Source organism: Labrus bergylta, chromosome 3, assembly GCF_963930695.1.
Source record: "Labrus bergylta chromosome 3, fLabBer1.1, whole genome shotgun sequence".
NCBI lineage: Eukaryota > Metazoa > Chordata > Actinopteri > Labriformes > Labridae > Labrus > Labrus bergylta.
The window spans coordinates 20,545,388-20,568,164 of NC_089197.1; the positions used below are offsets into that span (position 1 = coordinate 20,545,388).

At 38.8% G+C, this 22,777-nt stretch overlaps 1 protein-coding gene across 1 annotated transcript; it reads left to right on the top strand.

Moving 5' to 3' along the window:
* Positions 1-232: 232 nt before the first annotated feature.
* Positions 233-22,530, top strand: tub (TUB bipartite transcription factor). Its single transcript, XM_020632543.3, has 12 exons — positions 233-641; positions 6,212-6,263; positions 7,774-7,936; positions 8,560-8,697; positions 10,932-11,084; positions 12,132-12,253; positions 14,012-14,203; positions 14,448-14,560; positions 17,098-17,212; positions 18,544-18,642; positions 18,780-18,951; positions 20,651-22,530. Exons 1-12 carry the CDS (start codon positions 604-606, stop codon positions 20,782-20,784), a joined length of 1,491 nt encoding a protein of 496 aa, XP_020488199.1. The 5' UTR covers positions 233-603; the 3' UTR covers positions 20,785-22,530.
* The last annotated feature ends 247 nt before the right edge of the window (positions 22,531-22,777 follow it).

The window sequence follows — 22,777 nt, forward strand, 5'->3', positions numbered from 1 at the left end:
GGTAGCATGGTAGAGAAATAGCAAACAACGAACATTAAAGAGGCAAGACAAAGGGGATTCTCCATCACCTTTTTTTTTGCTAAAAGATTCATACTTGATGCCGGTGTAGGTGATGCTGCACGGGAGATAACGAGGGAAAGATTGGGCAGAGAGGCACAGGGCGAGATTTGGTCAGAGAGGAAGGAAGGGGGAGGGGGGATTTAAAGGGCAAGAAACGGAGGGAGATTTAGATACAGAGTGAGAGCGAGAGAAGCAGGAGCAGAGGCGGCGGATGAGGGAAGAGAAGAGGAGAGGCACTGACTTGATGCATACACATGGGAGAAAAGAAAACGGCTATTTCATGCGCTCAGCATGCATGACTGAAGAGCTTTGCTGTCCGTCTGGATTCTTAGTCATTTGCTGAAGGACATACCAAGAAGGGAAAACAGACAGGCTGGGGATATATAGAGCTGTGTGCAGAGGATGAACATGCAATGTGGGCTCTCTGGCTGTGATCGCTGTCCTTCTCAGACCCCATAGCCACTTGTGCACTGGTGCTGTCATAGGCCGTTAGCCTTGCAGTCAGGCAGCAGCAGCAGCAGCAGTCAGGGTGATTGATACAGAATGAGCTCCAAGCACTCCTCCGACTGGATTCCCTACAGGTACTGTAGCACATTCCTGAGAACGCAGGAAAGATCACAGTGTTCATCTTTTCCAGCAGTGTGTACATGTTTTAGCATCTAAGCAGGGTGTTCAGCCATGTGTCCGACAAAGAGATCAGATTGATAATTGACACAATAAAAGCAGACTCAACTGATAAAATATAAATATTTACTTATATGTGATATTTACTGAAATTTGATATATGCTTAATATTGTAGCTCGTGCAGATGAGAGCATGTTTCACATACATGTAATTATTAATTAGACTAAGGCTCTTTTTAAAGGAGTATAACGCAAATAATGAAAAAAGTGAATCCCAGATTCAACTACTGAGGTCTCAGTTTGACCTAGATAAATATTACGTTACACTATATTATATTGTAAGTGTGTTCAAACAACTTTATTGGATCCAGTTTCAGTTAGATTTTATTGGATCAAAAGTAATTGTTTTATTGTAATGTCACTATGAATGTAGAATGTGGATCTAGATTTAATATTTTCACTTTAAAAACAAGTAGGTTAGTAGTAGTAAGTTTTCATGTGACTGTGTGTGTTTTATGTTCATGTCTGCATGTCTCTGAAAATAACTGTTGCATGATACTGGGCATACATCATTTCTTGCAAAGTATGTTTTAGTAAATGATAGAGATCTGAGCATGTTTGAGCTTGGAGTCGCTTGCTGTAAAACCCATCTCTGCTCTCATCATATCAAGTGCAGTACAAATGCTGCTGGCTTGCTCTGCTGATTGAATACCCATTGCCATGGTTCCCTGCTTACTTTGATGCCATTGGCTCACGGTTGCTATAAGTTACTGAGGCGATCTATGAATTTCAGAATGAGACTGCAACAGGACAACAGCAGAAAGTCATCAATGTGGAATTTATATCAAACACATGGAAAAGGCTGTACTGATCTGCAGGTAAAGATGTGTGAAAACATTTCAGGATATCTTAAGATTTCGCCTGAAACAAACTACATTTTTCAGAGGTAGGGTGGACAAATTGAATTTACTCCAGGCATCCAAATGTACCTCTTTAGGTATGCCATGTGAGTGTCAGAGAGGCATGGGGGGGGCAGTCGGGAAGATTGGTAGTTTCTCAATGAGCAGTTTTTCTCATCCAGTGGAACCGCCATGAAAAATGCATGGGCCTCTGTGCAGAGCTGAAGGAGACAGCTGCACTGTGAGGCTCACTCATATCGTTAGATACACTGAGCATGCATTTAGAGAAGTTTGACAAAACGAAGGCTTCTTATCAAGCATACACACAAAACCTCAAAGAAACAGCAATTGTGCAGTTTTCTCTGTCGGGAGCGGATTCATCCGATTAGCATCTCAGCAGTGGAGGAATAATGTTGATCTCTTCCTGCTCTTTTTATATGTCAAGAAAACCCTGCAGAGATACACATCAATGTTGTTTTTCAAGATATTGTAAAAAAGTTTGAAGTTCACCAACATTTTTACGTTGCATTTTAAGATAATCTTATCTGAAATACTTTCACTGAAAACTTCTGAAAGGTACTTAATTCTTAAAAGTTCTCCCATCATGTGATATTGTGTCATTATTAGCTGTTATATTTATCTACAGGCTCAGAGCGGGTATGTTCAGAACTCATCAGATATTTAAATATCATGCATTGCAGTACGCCAATGAAAATTAAACATGCTTTTAAGTAGTCTTGATTATCCACTTGTATTACTAGTTTGACTAATTTGAAAAGCTTCAGAATTATTTCAATTATTATCTCAAGTCTGAGTTTAATAGCATCAGTTTGTAAACAGGTTGTCAACACCTTGATGTATACATTAAAGTTGATATAGTCCAGATATGACTGCTCGGTTGAAATTCTAGCTACATACATTGTCGACATTCATAGTGTTGAAAATAGCAGTCTACGAATACATTTTGACTTTAAAATATCCAAATTTCAACATTCACTTTCACTTCTTTTTCTCAAGCAGGTTTTCATTCAGAAGTTTTAAAACTTGTAAGCAACAGTAGTCAACCTGACAGTGACCATTCTTTGAAACAATTGCCTCTGCTGTACAATAAAAAAAAAAAAAAAAGATTCTAAGACTTCCTGTTCACCTTAAAAACGGTTTGTTGCAAGACCGGGAGTGACCAGAGACTCTCTCCAATATAGTGAGCTGTTTGACCTCCACTGGAACAGCTCTGTTTGTGTGATTATCATCCAGTCTGAAACCTATTCACACACTTCATTACTCTGATTGCAGACATGCAGTGTTTTGTTTGTCTGTATGCCTGACACAGAGTGGGAGGTAAAGACATTTTTAATGTATCGGTGTCGGCCTTTGTCATCAGAATACATTCAGCTTAGTGCATGGATACAAGTAGATTGGATATTTATTGACCTATCTTTTATATTTAACAGAATAAAAGGCTCTCTAACCATGGTAACTCACCACCTGTTAGCTTTATGTGTCAATGAGACTTGAATGTGAAAACAGATTAGCTGCAGTTGTCATTTGTCAAGTTGAGAGTTTACAAATTACACAGTAAAAAATGGATCATTATAACTGAAATGCAATATTTGAAATGCATTCAACTTTTAGCGATGTTGTATCCAAAAGCCCTGCAATAAGTCACCAGTAAATGATCAACAAGATTCATCATGCAGTTACACATAAATATGTATGTGTCATTTAAGATTCACATGTAAAGTTGAGAGTAAAATGTTGCTTTGAAACTCACACATGCTACTCAGGTGGCATTTTATAAAATAACAAACTTGTGCCTTTTTTTTTTTAGGAATATACAGAGAAATCATTTGGGGGGTCTTTTTTTAATTAGTAAAATTAGGCAGAATGAGAGTAACAGAATACACTCTATTTGCTAATCTGCATGTAGAAACATAATGATTATGAAACAGTTTCTGTTATTGTTAAGAGTGCTGGAAAAACCACATTATATTCTCACTTATCACAACTCAGCATACCCCTCTCCCCTTTCCATCTTTTTCTCCTCTGCTGGAGCTCATTCTCTGCAGCTTGCTGCAGAAAACATCCACTGCTCTCTAATTAGAAACGATTGAGGTTTCTCTGGGGGTCTCTGAAAGGCCCCGATACACGAGCTGAGGGAACAATGAGACATTCTGCGGAGAACACAGAAAAGCTTCTTAAAGAAAAAATAATCAGTCCACATGCGGAACGTGTCACATTCTCCATGTCCGTCCTTCTTAACAGGTTAAACTGGAGAAAAACACTTTGAATGAGTAACTTTAGGATATGAATGTTATATTGAAATCACTAACAGTAGTAAATATTATAATGAAGTTTGAAAATGGAAAGATTTATATTAGTTGTAAACAATCAGCATGTGGATGACAGAAAAGTGGATTTGTTCAGCAGAAACAGAAGTGTCTTTGGATTAAAAATATTTATATATATATATATATATATAATAAAATACCTGTGATCACTGCTTATCTATTGAATAACAGATTTCCAGCATCAGTGGATAAACAAAGTTCAAGTGAGATCAGTTTTGTTTATGTGCTACAAAATCATGGATGAGCCTCAGACTATCTCAGTCTCTGCCTACCTTCTGTCTGACGCTGCTCTCCATATGTTCACTGATACAGTTTCCTAAAATTTAATACAAAGAAAAGCAATGAAGATTTGTTTCACAGCAACTACGTCTCTGTTGGCTGAGTTGACACAGTGTTTGAGAGTGCAAGAGACAGTCCAACATGATCTCAAAACCTCAACGCACGTCTCAGCATTAACTCAGCGATGAAAGAAAGATTTCCTCAAACTGTTCCTCTTCATTTCAATGATCCAGATCAGCTGTATAGTATCCTCCTAAACATCACGACATCACCAACACAATTATTTTGTTGTCTTTGTTTATATTTCTGTTTTCTCAATGAAAATAAGCTAATGGCAGTTAAGCAGGAGCCCTCCTTGCCCATATTAGTTTAGAAGAGTTTTTTAATGGACTACAGTTGTGATCAGTCCTGTATCATGGAAATTAAGTTTCTATATAACTCATTTACAAAAGCAATATTTTAGATATACAAAGAGCCTGCTAATCAGGCTTTGCACTAATGCAAAAAAAATGCTATTTCTTAAACTACATGGCATATCATAATAAAACTGTTGATGCTGAATATTCTAAATAATGTTCACTAACAGTGAAGGAGCTTTCATGTTCAATGTAGATTTGTAAGTCTACAAAAAGGCATCCTTAAATGCACTTCAGTGATGACCGCATTTGTCAACATGTTTAAAGGGATACTTCACCCGTTGAAACATGAATCTGTATTGACATTGGGTCATAGGCAAACAGTGAGAGCACCGACACGACCGGTCCACCCCAGCTCGAGCCGGCCCGGGCTCCTCGTCCTCACCGCCGCCGACAGACAGGCCTTATGTCTTGGCGGCCAGCAATATAGCCGCGAGACGGTTGCTGCCGACAGGCCGGTCTTGTGTCGCGGCGGCCCCGGAGGCTCCCGGCGGCCAGCGACTTCGGCAGCCGCAGCAGCCAAAACACAAGACCGGCCTGTCGGCCGCAGCCATCTCGCCGCTATATTTATATTTTTCCGCCATTATCAGCTTTCTCCATAGAGCCTGTTAGCATAGCTTCCAAGCAATATAGTGGACATTAAGTTTCGATTCTGGGAGTGAGTTCCCACCCACTGATCTGTGATTGGTCTGTAGCTTCAGTGGTCGAAAATATGAGGAACTAGCGTTGTAGTTTCACCCCGCTAACCGCAATAGCTTCCAGTCACTGAAAGCTCCTTTTCAGACTTTTCAGGCACAAAGATTTCCCATCTCAGGGAAAAATGAGGGCGGGATGTGAAGTTTCCCTTTAAAGGTTTCTTTAATACAGATAAATTCAGCAGTAAGACATCCTTAACCAAAACGCCATTGTTGCATCAACCTGATCACAAACAGACTACATAGTGTTACGAGCCCCAGACAATGCACTGTGAACACTTCCTAACCACCCTGCAATGGCTCAATTGCAGTAAATAAAAGTGTTTTATTAAGTTGTGTAAATATGAACTGATTCCACAATTGCCTCTTTTGAGGCAATTGCCTGTTGTCATTTTGTCTATCTAAAGCTCTGGTGTAATGTATGGAACACTATAAGTAAGTTGTAAGTTTGTCTGTCATGTTTTTCATTAATTAAAAAAATGTTTATTTTACATTCCTGAATTGGGTTTAAAAGCATAAAGCTACTTGAACACAGTTTCAACAAGTAATTTGCCAGATATCTACTAATGTGTTCTTTGTTTTCCATGACCTATTAGGTTTTGTTTGATTCTTTTTCCAGGGATTAATGACTCGAGGCATTTTGAATGTGTAAAGGACAATTTAGGTATCAACAAGAAAACAACTTTTCTGCAGCTGACACAGTTCAATTGTTTTCTCATGTCCACAATAATCTTCCTTCGTCTCTGTTATAATGTAGACAGTAACGGTAAAACAAAGTGATGATAGCATTCAACCATTTGTTGCAATTTCAGAATAACAAGTGAGATTTAATTATGTTTAACAGCTCATGTTTTAAAATCTCCCGTCTGCCTTTGCTCTTCTCTTTGCAGCACTTTAGACGATGAGGGCACCAACCTGCGACAGCAGAAACTGGACAGACAGGCAAGTCTTTTCTTTTTGCACTGAAAACACATAAATTAAAACAGGACATTTTACCATGACATTAATAGCAAAGAGCAAGGAGGTCATTATTTTGTGAACAAATATTATGATGGATCTTAATAGTTTTTTACTTTTTCGGTACGTGTTGTGTGATCTTTAAGCCAGATGAGTGTTTGATAATAAACAGATAACATTGCTTAATCAACACTTTAAAAAGCAATCTGCATTCAACATTTTTTAGACAGTGTGAAAACAACATTTTGGGTCTTTTTCATTCCTTTATTGTAGAGATAGGACAGAGTCAGAAATCAGGGAGAGAGATAGAGAGGGGAATGACATGCAAAAAATGATCCACAGGTCTGATTGGAAACCCGGGTCGACTGCTTGGAGAACTACAGCCTCTGTACATGGGGCGTACACACTAACCACTACCGGTGCCTAGATAACACATTTTTAATGAATGTAATATTAAGAGTGAGAGAGTACAGGATCCTTCAATCCAGCTGAAGTTGGCAGCTTTGTGTGCTGCAAATTGATACTGCTGCTGTTGTTGTTGTTGTTGTTTGTTGTCAGCAGAACTGTAGCCAGACAAAACAAACAGCCCCATGTTGAAATTCAACCCTTTTCATTTTTCTAAGTAGAATGAAAACTTTGTTTGTTAACTGTTATAAAACATTTTTGAGTTCTGTCAGAGTTGCATCAAACACACTGCTGCAGTCTGTCACTAGTGTACTGCTTTTAATCTGCTTTTAACATCACAAGTTAGACATCATTAACTAATAGCTTTGAACGCTTGTGCTTCTAACTCAGCTGGTTGCAAATATTCTTCAATTCTCACATAGGATGTTTCTAAATGGTTTTAAGTAACATATTAGTATAAGATTGACGAGCTTCCTCATTCATGCAAAGTGCATCTTCCACACTGTAACCTACAAATACATGCACTGCACGCATATACCATCCTAGATCTGACATTGCCATCACTGCCCTGACAAAGATTTGAGCTTTACGAGTGAAACTGTAGCGCTCCACTGCTCTGAAGCCTGAGTCCTCCACTAATAGCAACCCCTCAATATTTGATGAGCTCTAGTTTGAAGACGTGCATATAGCGGGTAGTCCAGATGAATATCTATATCCAGCCTTAGGTCAATGTGGTATGAGCAGCACTTCCTTAAACATCTTCGGATTCTTCTCCTGGCTGAACAGATTTGCCTGAGACTGTGTCATTGCTGCTGGCTCTTAAACCTGTGCATACAGTGGAAAGACTGCTTACAAGAAAGTCCTTGGTGTCTTATAAGAGAGCTATTTTCTGGAGGAGTTATCTTTTTTTTTTTTTTTTTACATAAGGGCGACATTAAACAATTAACAGCTTCAGTGGCAGTACTATTGTTGTTCCATTGTCTCTGCTTCTAATGATTTACAGTGGGAGGTTGTCACTTCATTAACTGCCTCTCTCTACCTGGGCATGTTCTTTGTGCACCCACACACGTACACGAAACCTCCACAACAGCGAGCGCTCCTTGAACAGAAGCAGAAGAAGAAGAGGCAGGAGCCCCTGATGGTGCAGTCCAATGTAGACGGGAGATCTCGCACACGCCGCACCAAACAGAGCGAGGAACAGGCGCCACTGGTGGAGTCCTACCTCAGCAGCAACAGCAGCACCATCTACCATGGTGAGTCTGGCTGCCACTTCCCGGGTCCATGTGGATTCATAGAGCTCAAAACAAAGATTTAAGAAAAGCCATAGATATTACGACAGGTCAGGACAGCAATCTGTTCTGAGAACTGCCGCATTTTGTTCTGAGGCTGTAAGAGATTTCCTCCTCCTGCATTTTTTTTTCAATGCACTGTAAAGTACCACAAATCTAAAACATACAAAGATTAAATATCTGAATGATAAAAAAAAAAAATAGCTACAGAACTATTGCTTTAAATAAGCACCCTTGTAGAACCAATACAACATACCAGAGGATCTATTGCAGGATCTTACACTGTGCTGTAAATCTGCACACTTGAGAGCAGGATTGGTGTCGGGATTGATGATGTCTCTTTATCTACACAGAGACCAGAGCAGCAATCTAATCCGCAGTTCTGAGGGCCAGTTTCTGGGCTCAAAGCCATGAACTGTCGCCATTTACTGCAGAGAGAAGAGAAAATAGATTGACAAAATGTTTCTCTTCACTAGGCTCATATTCTGATTGAAAGAAGGGGATTTAGAAATATTTAACCTATGTATCAGGTTTTTTTTGGATTGTACATAACCCTGTATGCTGTTCCTCTCCATCCCTGTGTTTAGTGCAAGAAGCTGAACAGGAGGAGGTGAAGGTCATAGCGGATACACAGCCGCCTCGTTCAGCCAAGAAGGGCAGAGCGTCAGCCAGCTCTACTCCACAGACGGGCAGCGACAAAAAGGAGAGGAAGGGGAAGCACAAAGGTCAGGCTCCAAGTTTAGGTTATAGTATTTGATTGTATTATTTTGAGGGTTTTCCTTGTTCATGTTTAAACACTAAAGCACTACACAGTGTGTATGAAAGAGAAGAGGCAGAGTCTCTTCAAGCCCTCTCTGCAAACCTCAGATAATGGTTTTCCTGCTGATTTTTTAAGCCACATCTGGCAACACACACAGCCAGTGAAGCTGCCCTCTTAGCCACCGCTGTGGTGCCACACTTGTCAGAGCTCGGCTGTCTCTATTGATATATGACAGCCTGAGTGCTGTCAGGCTGCAGACACACAACAAGCGGAGACACAAATTCCTCATTAGCTGGAGGACGAAAGCTGACTCTTGAAGTGGTGTGTTCCATCTTCAGTGCTTTGATTGTTCCCCTTTGCTTTTTCCCTTTAAACATACACAGTGTGTGATGGCAGACTAAACATAATGCGAAACAAGATTTAATAACATACTTGCAAGAAATTTGACCTCAGAATAATATTTAAAGGACAATAAGGAACTGATAGAAAAGGAAACATAGCCTGTTGAGCACATTGTTTCCTCAAACATTACAAATGCCATCTGATCTAGAACGATACAGCACATGTCCGTCTTTGGATTGACTTTGTCCCAGAAAAACAAACCACAAATAAAAAAAGGTAACAGGATTCCACTTAGGTAGAAATAAATCAGGTCAGTAGCTTACCGCTGCTGATGATGATAATGATCGACCTTTCTCCCTCCCTCTCTCGTCACTCAAGTACGAGAGAAGGAGAGCTGTTACACTCAGGCACCATGCATTCACTAAAAGCATCAGTTGGGTCAATAGACGAGTGTTGGTTGTTGAATTTACCCAGGAATCATTCAAACTACATCATAAAAAAGATTGTCTAATACTCATATCTGGTTAATCTCTTTTTTTATTTTACTTTCAAACCATATTTTTATTAAGATTTTCAGAAAGTTTACAGAATATAAAGAATGAAGTCGGACAGAAAAACAAACAAAAAACAAAACAGGGCTTGCATTGCAGGGCATTATGCTACATTGTATCACTAGCACAATATTTCTTAAGACAAACATTTAAAAAGAGGTAAGCGGTGAGCAGTAAAATCAGTTACTCTCCAGGAACTCTGTCCAGTCGGGCAAGATAATCAAAAAAATGCTGCCAGATGCTGAAATATTTGGTAAGATTGCCCATCATGCCATACCAGATTTTCTCCATGTGCAGTACACAGGTGAGGTCAGTTAGCCAGGTCTTGAACTGGGGCACAGTGTCAGACTTCCAGAAATTTAATATCACCCTCTTAGCAATTACCATACCGTACATAATAGTGCTCTGCACAGAGAAACTTTGATTATTTAAAGATGGTGAATACTCAAATAATGCTATCTCAGGGTCCGGTTTGAACACGCAGCCATACATTCCAGAAAACCAGTTGAATATCTCACAGGTATACAGCCTTGGACATGTCCAAAAAATTATCAAAAGTAGGATCTGAAATGGATGGAAGGAATGCATGGTTACGATAAACTGGAGTATGAATAGAGGTGTCCGGCCGTTTGCAGCTCCTCCTAATTTGCTGCCATATTTTCAGGCAGTTCAGGATTATTCGGTTATTCAAAAGAAGAGAAAAGAAGAGCTGGAAGCGAGCTATTTTCAACATCGTTCTTTTCGATGGCAACCCAAGCCGGGGTGTTTGTTGAAACTTCTCGCCCATAACCTTCCTGCCAGTAAACAAGGGCTCTCAAATTTGCCACCCAGTAATAATGCAGAAAGCACGGCAATCCTAACCCACCTCTCTCTCTCTTGACTTGTGTAGATGTATTTTTGATATTCTGTGAGCTTTAAAACCCCAAATGAAAGGCATAATTATTGAATCTAATGATTTGAAAGCATTGCATTTACAATTATTCTGTAAAACATGTTTTTGCGTGAAAAAAACACCTGTCTGTTGATTTGCTTTTAGTAGAGAATTGGGCTTGAATGTCTTGAACAGTATGGACAAATTGAATGGTATAGACATAATTATTTAGAGTAAGACATGAGAACAGAGCAGAAAACACCCACACAAACATTATAGAAGAGAAGGGGAAATGCTTTCACATATTGTCAGGGTGAATGTTTTCTACTTACTTAATTTGTTGGTCATTTAACGTATGTTCACATGAAACTGCTAAACAAGAGTGCAGCTTTCTTTTCTGATGGAGTTTCTAATCGTTGTGTTCTGACTCTGCAGCAATCGATGGCCTGGCGTCCTTGCAGGATGACGGTCAGATCCAGATCCTGACAGTGGGCCACAGCACCACAGAGGAGGGCGAGGCAGAGCCTGTTATGTGCTGCACTCAGTCACAGAGTAAACAGGATCTGCGTGTCACCATGCTTAAGAAAGGTATTGATAACGATCAGGAAGGATTATTTTCTCTTTGCAAGAGCACAGGCACAAGCCTGTTTTTACACCCACAACATTTTGGTCCAGTGCTGAAACACACTGAGTCATGTTAGGACTTCAAATAGAAGATCCATATTAAGACTCAGTGTGTGAATTACATAATTGAGGCTTTAATGAACGACGCTGACATATTTTTCTGGCACTCAAACTTTTGTTTCTCAAATTATGGGTAACTGAACATGAAATATGTACTCATCCAACATTTACATAACACAAACATCTACACTCTAGTGAGCAGTTTAGTGAGATGTTGTACTCACACTAGTTAAAAAAAACTAGAATGAAAGAAACATGTATTTTCATGACTGAACTGTCAATTGTGTGTGTCTCAACATTGCTGTCTTTAATAAATTAACTCCTTGCAACAATCTTTTTTTTTTTTTTAAATAAGGAGCTGTAATAAGCAAATTCAAGTAATCACCACTTTTGCCTTTCCACATTTCCAAGGAGTTAAAACATATTGGCTCAAGAGGAACGTTCTGGCTCTCAGTCACAGTGTTGTTGGGCTGCAAATAACTATTATTATACCTCCTTCAGATGGATGACTGGACTACCTGCTACTTTCAATACTAACACACATTTTACATTTCCTCACCTTTTTGCCATTACATCGGCATACATGAAAAAACGTATTACTATACTAAATGACTACAGACTTTATGCAGTAAAATACTGCTGTTCAATGCATTTCTGTAGAACATTAAAAACAATGATTGACAATCCTGCTATAAAGCATCGAATAAATGGCAGCTGAAAATAGTCTAAAACAGCTCTGGGAAACATGTGGCCTAGTTCTTTTATTCAAACCTCAATCTCTGACAACTGTTTTTTTAATAGAAGATTCAAGTAACCTCTAGCAATAATAATGTTACTGAGATGAGGTAGGGATGCATTCCTGTTTGAGGCTATTTATTGCAGCAGTTCACACCAATTAAGCAGGGATAAAGTCAGTTCACCCTTTTTCTTTCCCATTTCTCGTCTGTGCAGGTATATCCAGCAGTATGAATTTTGATGAAGAGGAAGATGATGAAGATGAAATCAGCTCCAGTTCCTCACAGCTGAACAGCAACACAAGGCCAGGCTCTGCTACAAGCAAGAAGTCAGGCAAGGTGAAAATGAAGTTCACAGTCAACATTTATACCCCCTGCATGAGGTTTTCTTTTCTGTGCAGCACTCAAAAAAAGATGTAGATCCAGTTTTGTAGCTCAGGTGGCCTTCTAGTTAAAACTCTATTTATCTCTCAGGGCTGAAAGTACAGTAAAATACCAAACTGTCCTAATGTGATGAATGTGCTGTTGTCCTTTTGGCAATTTTTTTTTTCTACACACAATATTGGAGTAATTTTGGGGCTGGACTATTTCTGGGAACACAGATGTCAACTCAAGGTAATTGTGCTCTCTATGTAATTGTGGACATGACATTGTTTGTAGGTGGTCCTTTATAAATGTCATGCAGACACTTTATTTTGCCTCTAGTTATTTATTTAAAAGAAACACTGCAGAGGTGAAGAGCATGGCATTAATCTTAATCTTAATCTTAATCTTAATCTTAATCTTAATTAATATTAAGGTTTAGGTTTCGTTAATGCCATGTGACTTAGGTAATATAAAACTCAAATAGTAAAGCATATTTTTATGTTGTTGTTTGTTTTTAGGAAATGTGGAATAAAATATAATGGGCAAATTCACCAGGCGATTGAATGCCTGTACAACTGATGATCCTGTACAAAGGAGTACAGAGTACATGCAAAGGGATAAATCAAGCAACGTTCTCTGTTGTTGAAAAACGACAATATGGAAGTGCAAAAACAAAGAAGAAGCAGTTCCTTGAGAGTCCACATGGCGCTGGCTGCATAAGCCCCAAAAGTCGCATATACATCCATTTTGATAGCAGAAATAAACATGTTGACAAACTGGTTTAAAAAAAAACTTTTGGTCTGAGAAGTCATGTCTTCATTTCTGAAGGATAAGTGTTACGCATTGTTAGGGGCTTGTAGCCCGGACGCTTAAGGCTCTCATCAGCTCCACCCCTTTGCCTGTTATTAGGATGATTAAAAGTAGGGTTGAGACAGCGACTGCAATATGGGCTTCAAACTCCCCTTCAGTAACCAATGGGTTATGTCACGGGGACTAAGTCCATGTTTCAAACAATCTATTGGTTAAATGCACCCAAAACTAAGCTGCAAAGCTAAACTTGTCTTGGTGCTGTAGTGCAGTTTGCATTTATTTAAACAAGCTATTATTCCTACGCTGGGCAAAAGTTGCCCCATCCCTTTTCTTTGCAAATTAGTCTCATTGCAAAAATTCAAAAACACGAACGCTAACAGCCATACAGTTAAAGGGAAATTTTAACTGTGTTGGTGGTTATTTTGGAGCAATTAATTTAAGTGCTTTTACGCTCAGTTTCCATTGCTCATGACAAATGTTCCACCTTATTGTGACAGATAAAAAAATTGGTTGCAACCTTCAAACAGGAAATAGATGAAAGTGTTATTTATCCAGACAAGCTGCTCTTGCATGCTCGCTGCAGGAAGCAAGCTGCATTATAAGCATATACAAAACAAGAGCTCACTGCAGTAAGCCGCATACATTTTTAGGCTTGTTTGAGCTTGAATATCTTGAGTCAGTCCTGCATTGTTCTTATGATAACCATGCTTTCTTCTAGCTCCTCATTCCATGATCTCTCCCTTTTGTCAACCCAATCTTCTGTTTCCATCCTTATTTTAGACACGGCGTGCTCATTCTCAGTCCCAGTGGAACATTTGATCTTCAGTCTCATTACTCTGTTCTAATGAAAGTCGTCTTGAATACATCACTTCCCCCAGTCCTCTGCCTCACCAGTGGTCTCGCGTTTTATTTCCCCCACAGGAGGTAGCGTCAGCGCCCACTCCACCAGTCAACGATCCTGCCATTGATGTGGATGACCTTGAAGAGTTTTCTCTGCGACCTGCACCCCAGGGTGTCAGAGTGAAGTGCAGAATCACCAGAGACAAGAAGGGCATGGACAGAGGCATGTATCCCACCTACTACTTACACCTGGAGAGAGAAGACGGCAAGAAGGTTAGAGCTGTGCTAATTGTCATTACAAACAACACAACACGTTTTTTCTCATCCAAACACACAAGGATCATTCATTTTGAAATGGCTGAATACTGGTACTACTAATACTTTTGTCTCTGCTTCATACTGTGATTGAAACATAAAATTCAAAAAGAGAATTGTGTTTCCCAAATTGTGATTGCTTTTGAGTGTTCTTATGAATCTCTTCTATAGTTAATTTAGTTTCTGGTTTGGCTGGTCACAGGTATTCCTGTTAGCTGGCAGGAAGAGGAAAAAGAGTAAGACATCAAATTACCTCATCTCCATCGATCCCACTGATCTGTCTCGAGGTGGAGAGAGCTTCATCGGTAAACTGAGGTGAGTCCTCAGTGGCTTTTCTACAAAAATAGCTCTGCGGCCTACACAAGGATTTATATTTACTCAGAGATCACTCAGTGTTTTTTTAGTGTGAGTACTGCAAACACTCAAACATAGACACAAACATAGAAACTTTGTTCAAGTCGCTGAATTTAGTGCTAATACAGTTTCTATAAATATGTAATAGATTAAAATCTGTTTGCATACACAAAAGAGCTCATCCTCATTTCTTTGTTTATACATTTATTTAAGAGACAAAAAAGTCGGCACACAAATGTCCTTTAGCGTTGAACGCTGATGAAGCCCTAGTGCCAAAACCATCCGTTGCTGTTGTTTTGCTGTTTTACCCGGATTAAAGGAAACCTAAAGGACATTTGTGTGCCGACTTTTTTTTGTCTCTTTCTAGTCTTGTAGCGGTCCTGCACCTGTGTTTACTGTCGAGTGTGCTCCTTGTTTGTTGTTTTATACAATCATTTAAGCCTCTGTATCAAGAAAACATTTAATAGTTTTGTTCACACAACTGTGCACGCTGTAGTTGAGCAAATAATCACAAACAAATCTGTTAACAAGTGTTACTTAAATAGAATCTTTATTTAAATATCTTCACGTATATGGAGCTATTTTGTAAAAAAAAACGTCATGCCCTGTACGCTTATTTGTTCATCTTTACTAATGATCCTGTATGATTGGGGGGAAAAAAACATCATATGAACCATATGCTGTTCACCACTCATTTTAAAACATGTTTTTTCCTTTGATACCTACTCTATAAATGACCCCAAAGCCATTTAATTCCAACCAGGCTGTAGTTAGATTGGTAGGAAGTGAGGAGCGACGTAATCTTCAGTGACAGCTTCAAGGCTACGTGAGTGGCTCCATGGAAACTCCTGGCGAGTTTAATCAAATATAGCGCTGTGCAGCCTTTAATCTTCAGAGCTGGCCCGGCCATTGGTCGATACAATGCTTGAACCTTTGCAATCACAATCCCACCTGATTGATGGAGATCTGCATTTAAATGAACAGTGACCTTTCATCTAGTGCTTCTTAAGGCTCCTTGAGGGGGCTGGCCTCGATGGGGTATTGCTTATCAGAAGTTTACAGTCCAATGTTTAAAGATTTGTGCAGACTACAGTACTAAACCACAAAGCATACATACATATCTGGCTCACTGGATGCACTGTTGTCAATTTTCATTATTGTGTCTTAAGAAATCCGAGGACGGATGTGACAGTGGTGGAGGTCTCAATGCAAAAATGAACAAAACACAGTAAAAAAAATAATTTTCAAACATAGTTGGTTTGTTAATATTATATGTATCTTGTCAGCCACGAAAGACGAAATGTCTGCTTTTCTTTGTTAAATCTCCTGCATATTCCTGCAAACCATCTTACCTACAAACATACTAAGCAATATGGAAATGATGTGATCAAAAGGTCATAATGTGAGAACAACACATTTGTGTTAAGACTTATACTTAATATAAATTAAATGCTGTGCATTTTGTAAATGAGCAGTAAATACATGAAGAGTACATGGCACTGAGAGAAGCCATTGGGAAGTGTAAAGTGTATAAGAAACCCCTCTTCACTGCATGGGAGCATATAACTCAGATACTACTTCTTTACATAAGCATATTCTATCATTATTGAAACAGGGGAAAAAAGAACAGTGATACATATCTGTGCATACAGGAACCATGTAGGTACATTGTCAATGCCTCTGTTGTTGAAGGAAGAGTGGAGCTTCACTGCTTTTCCCGAACACAGGTGATATTGGTCATCTTTACACAGGATAATAATTTACAGGATCAGAAGAACACTTTTATTTGTAGTAGAAACACATTTTCTATTTAAAAAAAACCCCGATATAATTTATGTTAAAACAGTAAATGGTCAACAACAAACGATTTCCAGTTTCAGCCAGACAAAAAGTCAATCAGATGCAGAGACTAGCCACTGGCAACGTGCCTCCCCCTGTGACGATGTGACTCACTGTTGGAGTCTGAATCTGCAAAAACTCCTGCTGAGAGGTTAGGCCATTAACCCCTGCTGAGCAACAGGAGAGTATAACAACTACATGAATCAATCATGGTGACCTGAACTGAGGTGAAAATGGCTTTTGTGCCCTTTTATAAATTAGACACAGATTTAAAAGTTTTTACAAGACAATGCAAAATGCTGCACTTAAAAAAGGTTATCAAGGTGAAATTGTCAAAATGTTAAAATTGCAAGATTTGTCAGTTTCCTGAGTTGTAATACTTGATTGATTTAAAGCTCTGATGAAAGACTGCCATTTTGAAGTAGTACACTGCAGGATCCTACAACAAGGTTTTCATATTTTAATTTGACTTTTTTACAATGTGAAAGTTCACAATTATACTCACATCATTATGTTGTACCATCCATTACTTTATTTAGTCAAACCTGGATACGTATTGGTGATGCCGTGATGTTTCTCTCGACCATGCAGGTAGCATAAGAACACACCCACACACATCAACCTACAGAAGGTTTCAATGTGCTGTATTTCCTTTTCAGGTCTAACCTCATGGGTACAAAGTTCACCGTATATGACAGCGGTCTTAACCCGATGAAGAGCACCACAAGTCTCGAAGCTAGCAACTTGCGTCAAGAGCTAGCAGCGATTTGCTATGTGAGTTGGTCAAACTGCTCCTCAAACTGTACTTTTTTTATTAGTCAAAAGACAAATATTGAACCATGCATTGGCAAAAATGTGTGATAAGTCATTGAGATGATGCTTACAGACTCACAGAGGTGACATAAAGAACACTTCATTGGAGGCCCGTCGGACAATGTTTTAGCCTTTTGCTGACCTCAATCCAGCCATTTCTTTATTAAAGAAAAAATAAATATAATTAAAAAAGATGTTAAGAAATAAAAAAGTATTTCTTACATTAAGATATATTACATCTCAAGCTAATTGAATAAGCCTAGGTTAAGGTTATGTATTCTTTAACCTTGTCATGATTTGGTCTTATGTAGTTTTGTATTTCAGCATTTAGGTTTCCATGTTTTAATTTCTCCTGTCCATCCAAGTGTTGCTTGTTCCCCTTGTGTGTTTTTGTCTTAATGTTTCATAGTTTAGTCTTTAATGTTTCCTATTTTATTTTGTAGTTTCTTATCCTTGTGTTTCTTTGTTACATTCTTGAGTTCTGTGTGTCTTTAGTGTTTCATGATTTAGTTTCTAGTTGTCTCAAGTGTTTCTTGTATTGTATTTCCTGCCTCTGTGTGTTTCCCTCCGTGTTGATTGCCCTCATTGTCTTCACCTGTGTTATTAGTCTCACCTGTGTTTCATTACCCCTGTGTCTATTTAGTCTCTGTGTTCCTTCCCTGGTGTTGTCAGATTGTTGTTGTAAGTTGCTGGTGTTGTTTGGCGTATGTTGGAGTGTCAGTGTTTCCTAGTGTTTCTCAGTGCGTATCAGTTTTTATCAGTTTTTGGATTTTCTGTTTGGACATTTTGATTGATTTAGTTTTTGCCTTTTTGTTTAAATAAGTAGTTTTATTAGTTTATTCTCCACTTGGGTCCACCTCCTTGTTTTCCCACACCCGTGACAAACCTAACCCAATTGATATGAAATTATCAAATATTTGTCGTTGTGGAACCAACAGTAAATCGACAGTTTATGTAATTTAATTTGAAAATAAACTATGCCGGTTAATGGATCCAAAAATGTTTGAAATGAATACATTCCTTGAGAGACTTGATTTATCTCTGCTACACATTGAAGAGTCAGGAAAAAGCCAGTATCAGGTTGAAATCATTTATGCACGTATATGACCATTTGAATATTCATGAAGCCCAAAGTAAGGTAACATCTGCTTCATTAGCACAATGCAGAACATGTTCTTTAAAAAATAATAAACGATAATAAACATGGCAATTAATAGTCAATATAAAAATCTGCCATGTGCTGTTAAAGTTCGCTAGGTGAACATGTTCACAGTAAAAATGTGTCATTCTAGGAAACCAATGTCTTAGGATTCAAAGGACCACGAAAGATGAGTGTCATCATTCCCGGAATGAACATGGACCATGAGAGAGTCTCTATTCGCCCACGAAACGTAAGTTTGATTGATTTCATTGTAGCAGCGTCTGGCTGACCAATTCAGTTCTGTGGCGGTCTTGAGCAGCTTGGCATCTTCTAACGCTCTTCAGACGATGACCACGACTGAAGCGTCTCTGTTGCTCTTCATTACAGGACCACGAGTCACTGCTGGCCAGGTGGCAGAACAAAAACACAGAAAGTGTGATTGAACTTCACAACAAGACGCCTGTGTGGAACGACGATACACAATCCTACGTGCTCAACTTCCATGGCAGAGTCACTCAGGCCTCCGTCAAGAATTTCCAAATCATCCATGACAATGACCGTGAGTTTGGCTCCTAACTGTTTGAGATTAATATCCAAATCAATGAACAATATGGTTTTTGTACATTTGCCATGTGATTGTAATATGTTATGCATAACCCACCCAACTAGAGGTTTGTTTTAGTAAATCATCTGTTAAATCCCAGGGAAGGGACAGCATGAATAGTACCCAAATGCAGATCTTGTATTCAACAGAGATTGTGTAAATTCTCACAGGCTGAGTCATGCATGTAGGTAGACATGGAGGATAAAGGTCCATAAAAAGGCAATAGGCAGGAAGCCACAGTAAATTAGACTCAAGCTTAGCAAAACTCTACAGATGAACAAAGGATCTGGATGAATATTCATAATAATAATTAATAATTTATGCTTAATTTATCCCAAAATTTAGTTGTAAACTCTGTTGCATTAACATGCTACACAAACATAGGCCAAAATACACACATCCACAAACAGGATCCTATGGACATGCATTAATGGAGAGGTCTCAACGTGAGGGGGCTCCAGAGCAGTTTTGGGGTTTGGTGCCATGCTCAAGGGCACCTCGGCAGTGCTCAGGAAGTGGACTGGCACCTCTGCAGCTACCAGGCCAATTTCCGGACTTGTTCCGTGCCATTCCCAACCCAAGTCCCTACAGACTGAGCTACTGCAGCCCCATCGTGTGTGTGAAGTGGCTTTTAAGGTAGTAAGTTGCAGGTGGTGATAGGGTTGAAAAGCTGAAGTGAAAGGTATGAGGTGAATTCACAGACGAAGTAAGTGTGGAGTGGACAGATCTGAGTTGGGAGTAAAGTCTGAGGGCATCTGGTGGACTGGGGAAGAATAGCAAGGAGCCTAAAAATTCATCAAGTGGCTGGAAAGGAGGGACAGGAAGAGAAGTCTGTGATAGCAACAGCCCCGGAAAGTTTTCTCTTTTTTTACCTTTCCTATCCACATCATCAGGTGGAATAGAAATGCAAAAGTCTAAATATTGACAAAAGCATGAATAAATATAAATAAATACATATTTTGCTAATAAATGACACTGTGCCCTAATATAAAAACGATAGAAAGGTGGATGCAAAAAGATGGTGCTTCAGCTGTATGCTAATTTAGAGTAAGCTTATTATTATTTACAACTCAAATAAAAGCAGTTGTATTTCAAAGATTTCTAATACACCTCGACTAAAAAGTACCATTTGCACTAAGGGAAGGTTTAAATCATAAAATGTCACAGAATGGTATCATGTTGAATAGTCAAACAACTTTCATGCCGATTTGGAACACAGAAGTCCTGTAGAGACCTTATCTATTAATATGATACTTTTCTTAACATCTGCTGCTCAAGACTGCCAGAGAGCTAATGAACACTTTTACATCACAGCTCTATCCTGACATATGGTTTGACCTTTTGCCTTAATTTGATGTACAACTGAAACTAGTCTGAATATGCTCCAAGTAATTTTGGTGCAACCCATTCTGTTGACTGATGTTGTGGAGTGACGATCTTGTTGTTATTCAGCCTCAAGCGTTGACTTTATACTCTTACTTAGGGGAGAACTTGCGCAAAGTTGCTGTAACCCAATGTCAGAACTATTTTACTACTTTCGGGAAAGAGAATGAAGGGTTGTAAACCATTAAAGTGTTTGTTTTGTACACATTTAGAAATTTAGTCTAATATTCTTGTTTAAACATATTTGCCGTTTTTTTCTATTTCGCTACAGCTGACTACATTGTGATGCAATTTGGCCGCGTGGCAGAAGATGTCTTCACCATGGACTATAACTACCCGATGTGTGCCCTGCAGGCCTTTGCCATCGCCCTTTCCAGCTTTGACAGCAAGTTAGCCTGTGAATAGATCCCGGCCTGACGTTCAGTGGAGAAATAGCTCCTTCTGTCGTCTCATTAAGGGCTGTTAACGTTTCACTGCGGCCGGTTTGAAGTCTCCAAAATCACCCAGTACCTTGGAAGTACTTCATATCCCAAAATGCTTTATGGGCCTGAACTTTTGTGTGTATGTGTGCGTGTGTTGTGGGGGAGGGTGTGGGCGGCGAAAGGAGGTGCTTGGTGAGTGGAAGAAAACAAGCACAAAGAGTAATCCACTTTCAAAATCCAACTCATTTGTTTTGATAACTATAGTCATTTTGTACTGTAATGAAATGATACAAACAACACTGTTCCTTTACGTAGTAGTTAGAGAAATGTAACGTTTCTTTATCTGTAAATTATAACTAACAAATACACATCTGTTATTTTCTAAAAGCAGACTGGATTTCATGTGTCTGCAGCACACATAAAAAACAACAACAACAAACAGGTCACACTCTTCATCCAGCATGACTACTGGTTATATACTTACCGAATTAAAAATAACATGCATGTCACAGTATATATTTATTTTCTTATTTATGTATTTATTACATGTTCATTTTGTTTTCTGTTACGTCTGCTGTAACGGCTCCACGCACCTGCAAGCACATCAACAAACATTGCAAGAATATCTCTCGTATCCACACCAAATCGACTGGCCATTCGGACGTGAGGAGGGTAATGGCATGCTACACCGTGCCGTGTACCATATACAATTTAGTGTCACAATGTCATGTATGTGAATGTAAAGGATGATGGTGCACTTTACTTTGAAGCCTGATGTGGATCAGATATAGCTGTACATACTTAATTGTGCCTTTGAAGACTAATTCCAGTGTTTTGCATAAAAAGACCTGAGCTTGAATTGGTCTTAGTCTGTCCTCATATGCATCGGATATATTTCTCTGTAGCTACTTCTAATACAAAATTCTAATAGTCGGAATTGCAGAACCTCCAAAAGATAAAATACAATTTAAAAATCATTGGATAAAATTTCCACAACGTTTGCTCAACGGGCCTCTAAGAGATCACATTAAAGAGGGGAATAATCATTAGCACTGTAATGTAAATCAGTACTGCAGCTGCAATATCCATGGCACTGAGGCGTGAGCTCGTCCTCATATCAAAGACTATCATACCAGGAAAAGAAATCAAAATCACAAATTGACTAACTGCCAACCAGCACACATGAACAGTGTGAATCTGCCACAGCTTCAACAACTGCATATTTCAACTCTCTTTACATCTTTGATTAATTTTCTGCTCTACTCAGATGGAGTTTAGTAAATTCCTCATCTGACCGGCTGTTTCTATATCACAGGGTTTATTGCTGTTCAAATTTTTACTGAAAGTATTATTCCACTTGCTCCTAATGGGGCAGAATCCTTTCTCAAATATAATACAGTATTTTGTATTTAATGACCTTGAAAAAAGCTGACTGAAGGCAAAGAACAATCTCTGATACCGCTACTGTTACTGTGGGCTATGAGGAAATCTTTATGAAATGTGCTATTCTTATACTCACTTATGTTCTAACTATTCTGAATTTATAAAACTGTTGATACTCTTGCTGTAAAGTCTGCTTTTCATACAAGCGTCCAGGAACCAAAGGTTCTTTCACTTTCTGTTTTAGTGCTCTCATTGTTATGTACAGTAAATGGTGTACAGTTTACTGTGGTGGTATGGACACAGTCCTTTGATCATGAAAAATTCAATAAATCTTGAGAAAGTCAAACTATTAGCTCTTTTCTCTCTTTCAAAATGATTGAAAAAGTCAATTACAACATCATCAATATACTAACATCAGTTATCTGATTAATGGATTTTTACGTGTATCATTTTTAGTAATGCTGAAATGTAATGGCAAAATGTATCGCCTAGTTTTGTCAAATTTCATGGATCTGTGCACCTGAGATCATTTTGTGAACAATTCCAATTTTTTTGGAACTGTATTTACAACAGTGTTCAACAAAATAGTTGAT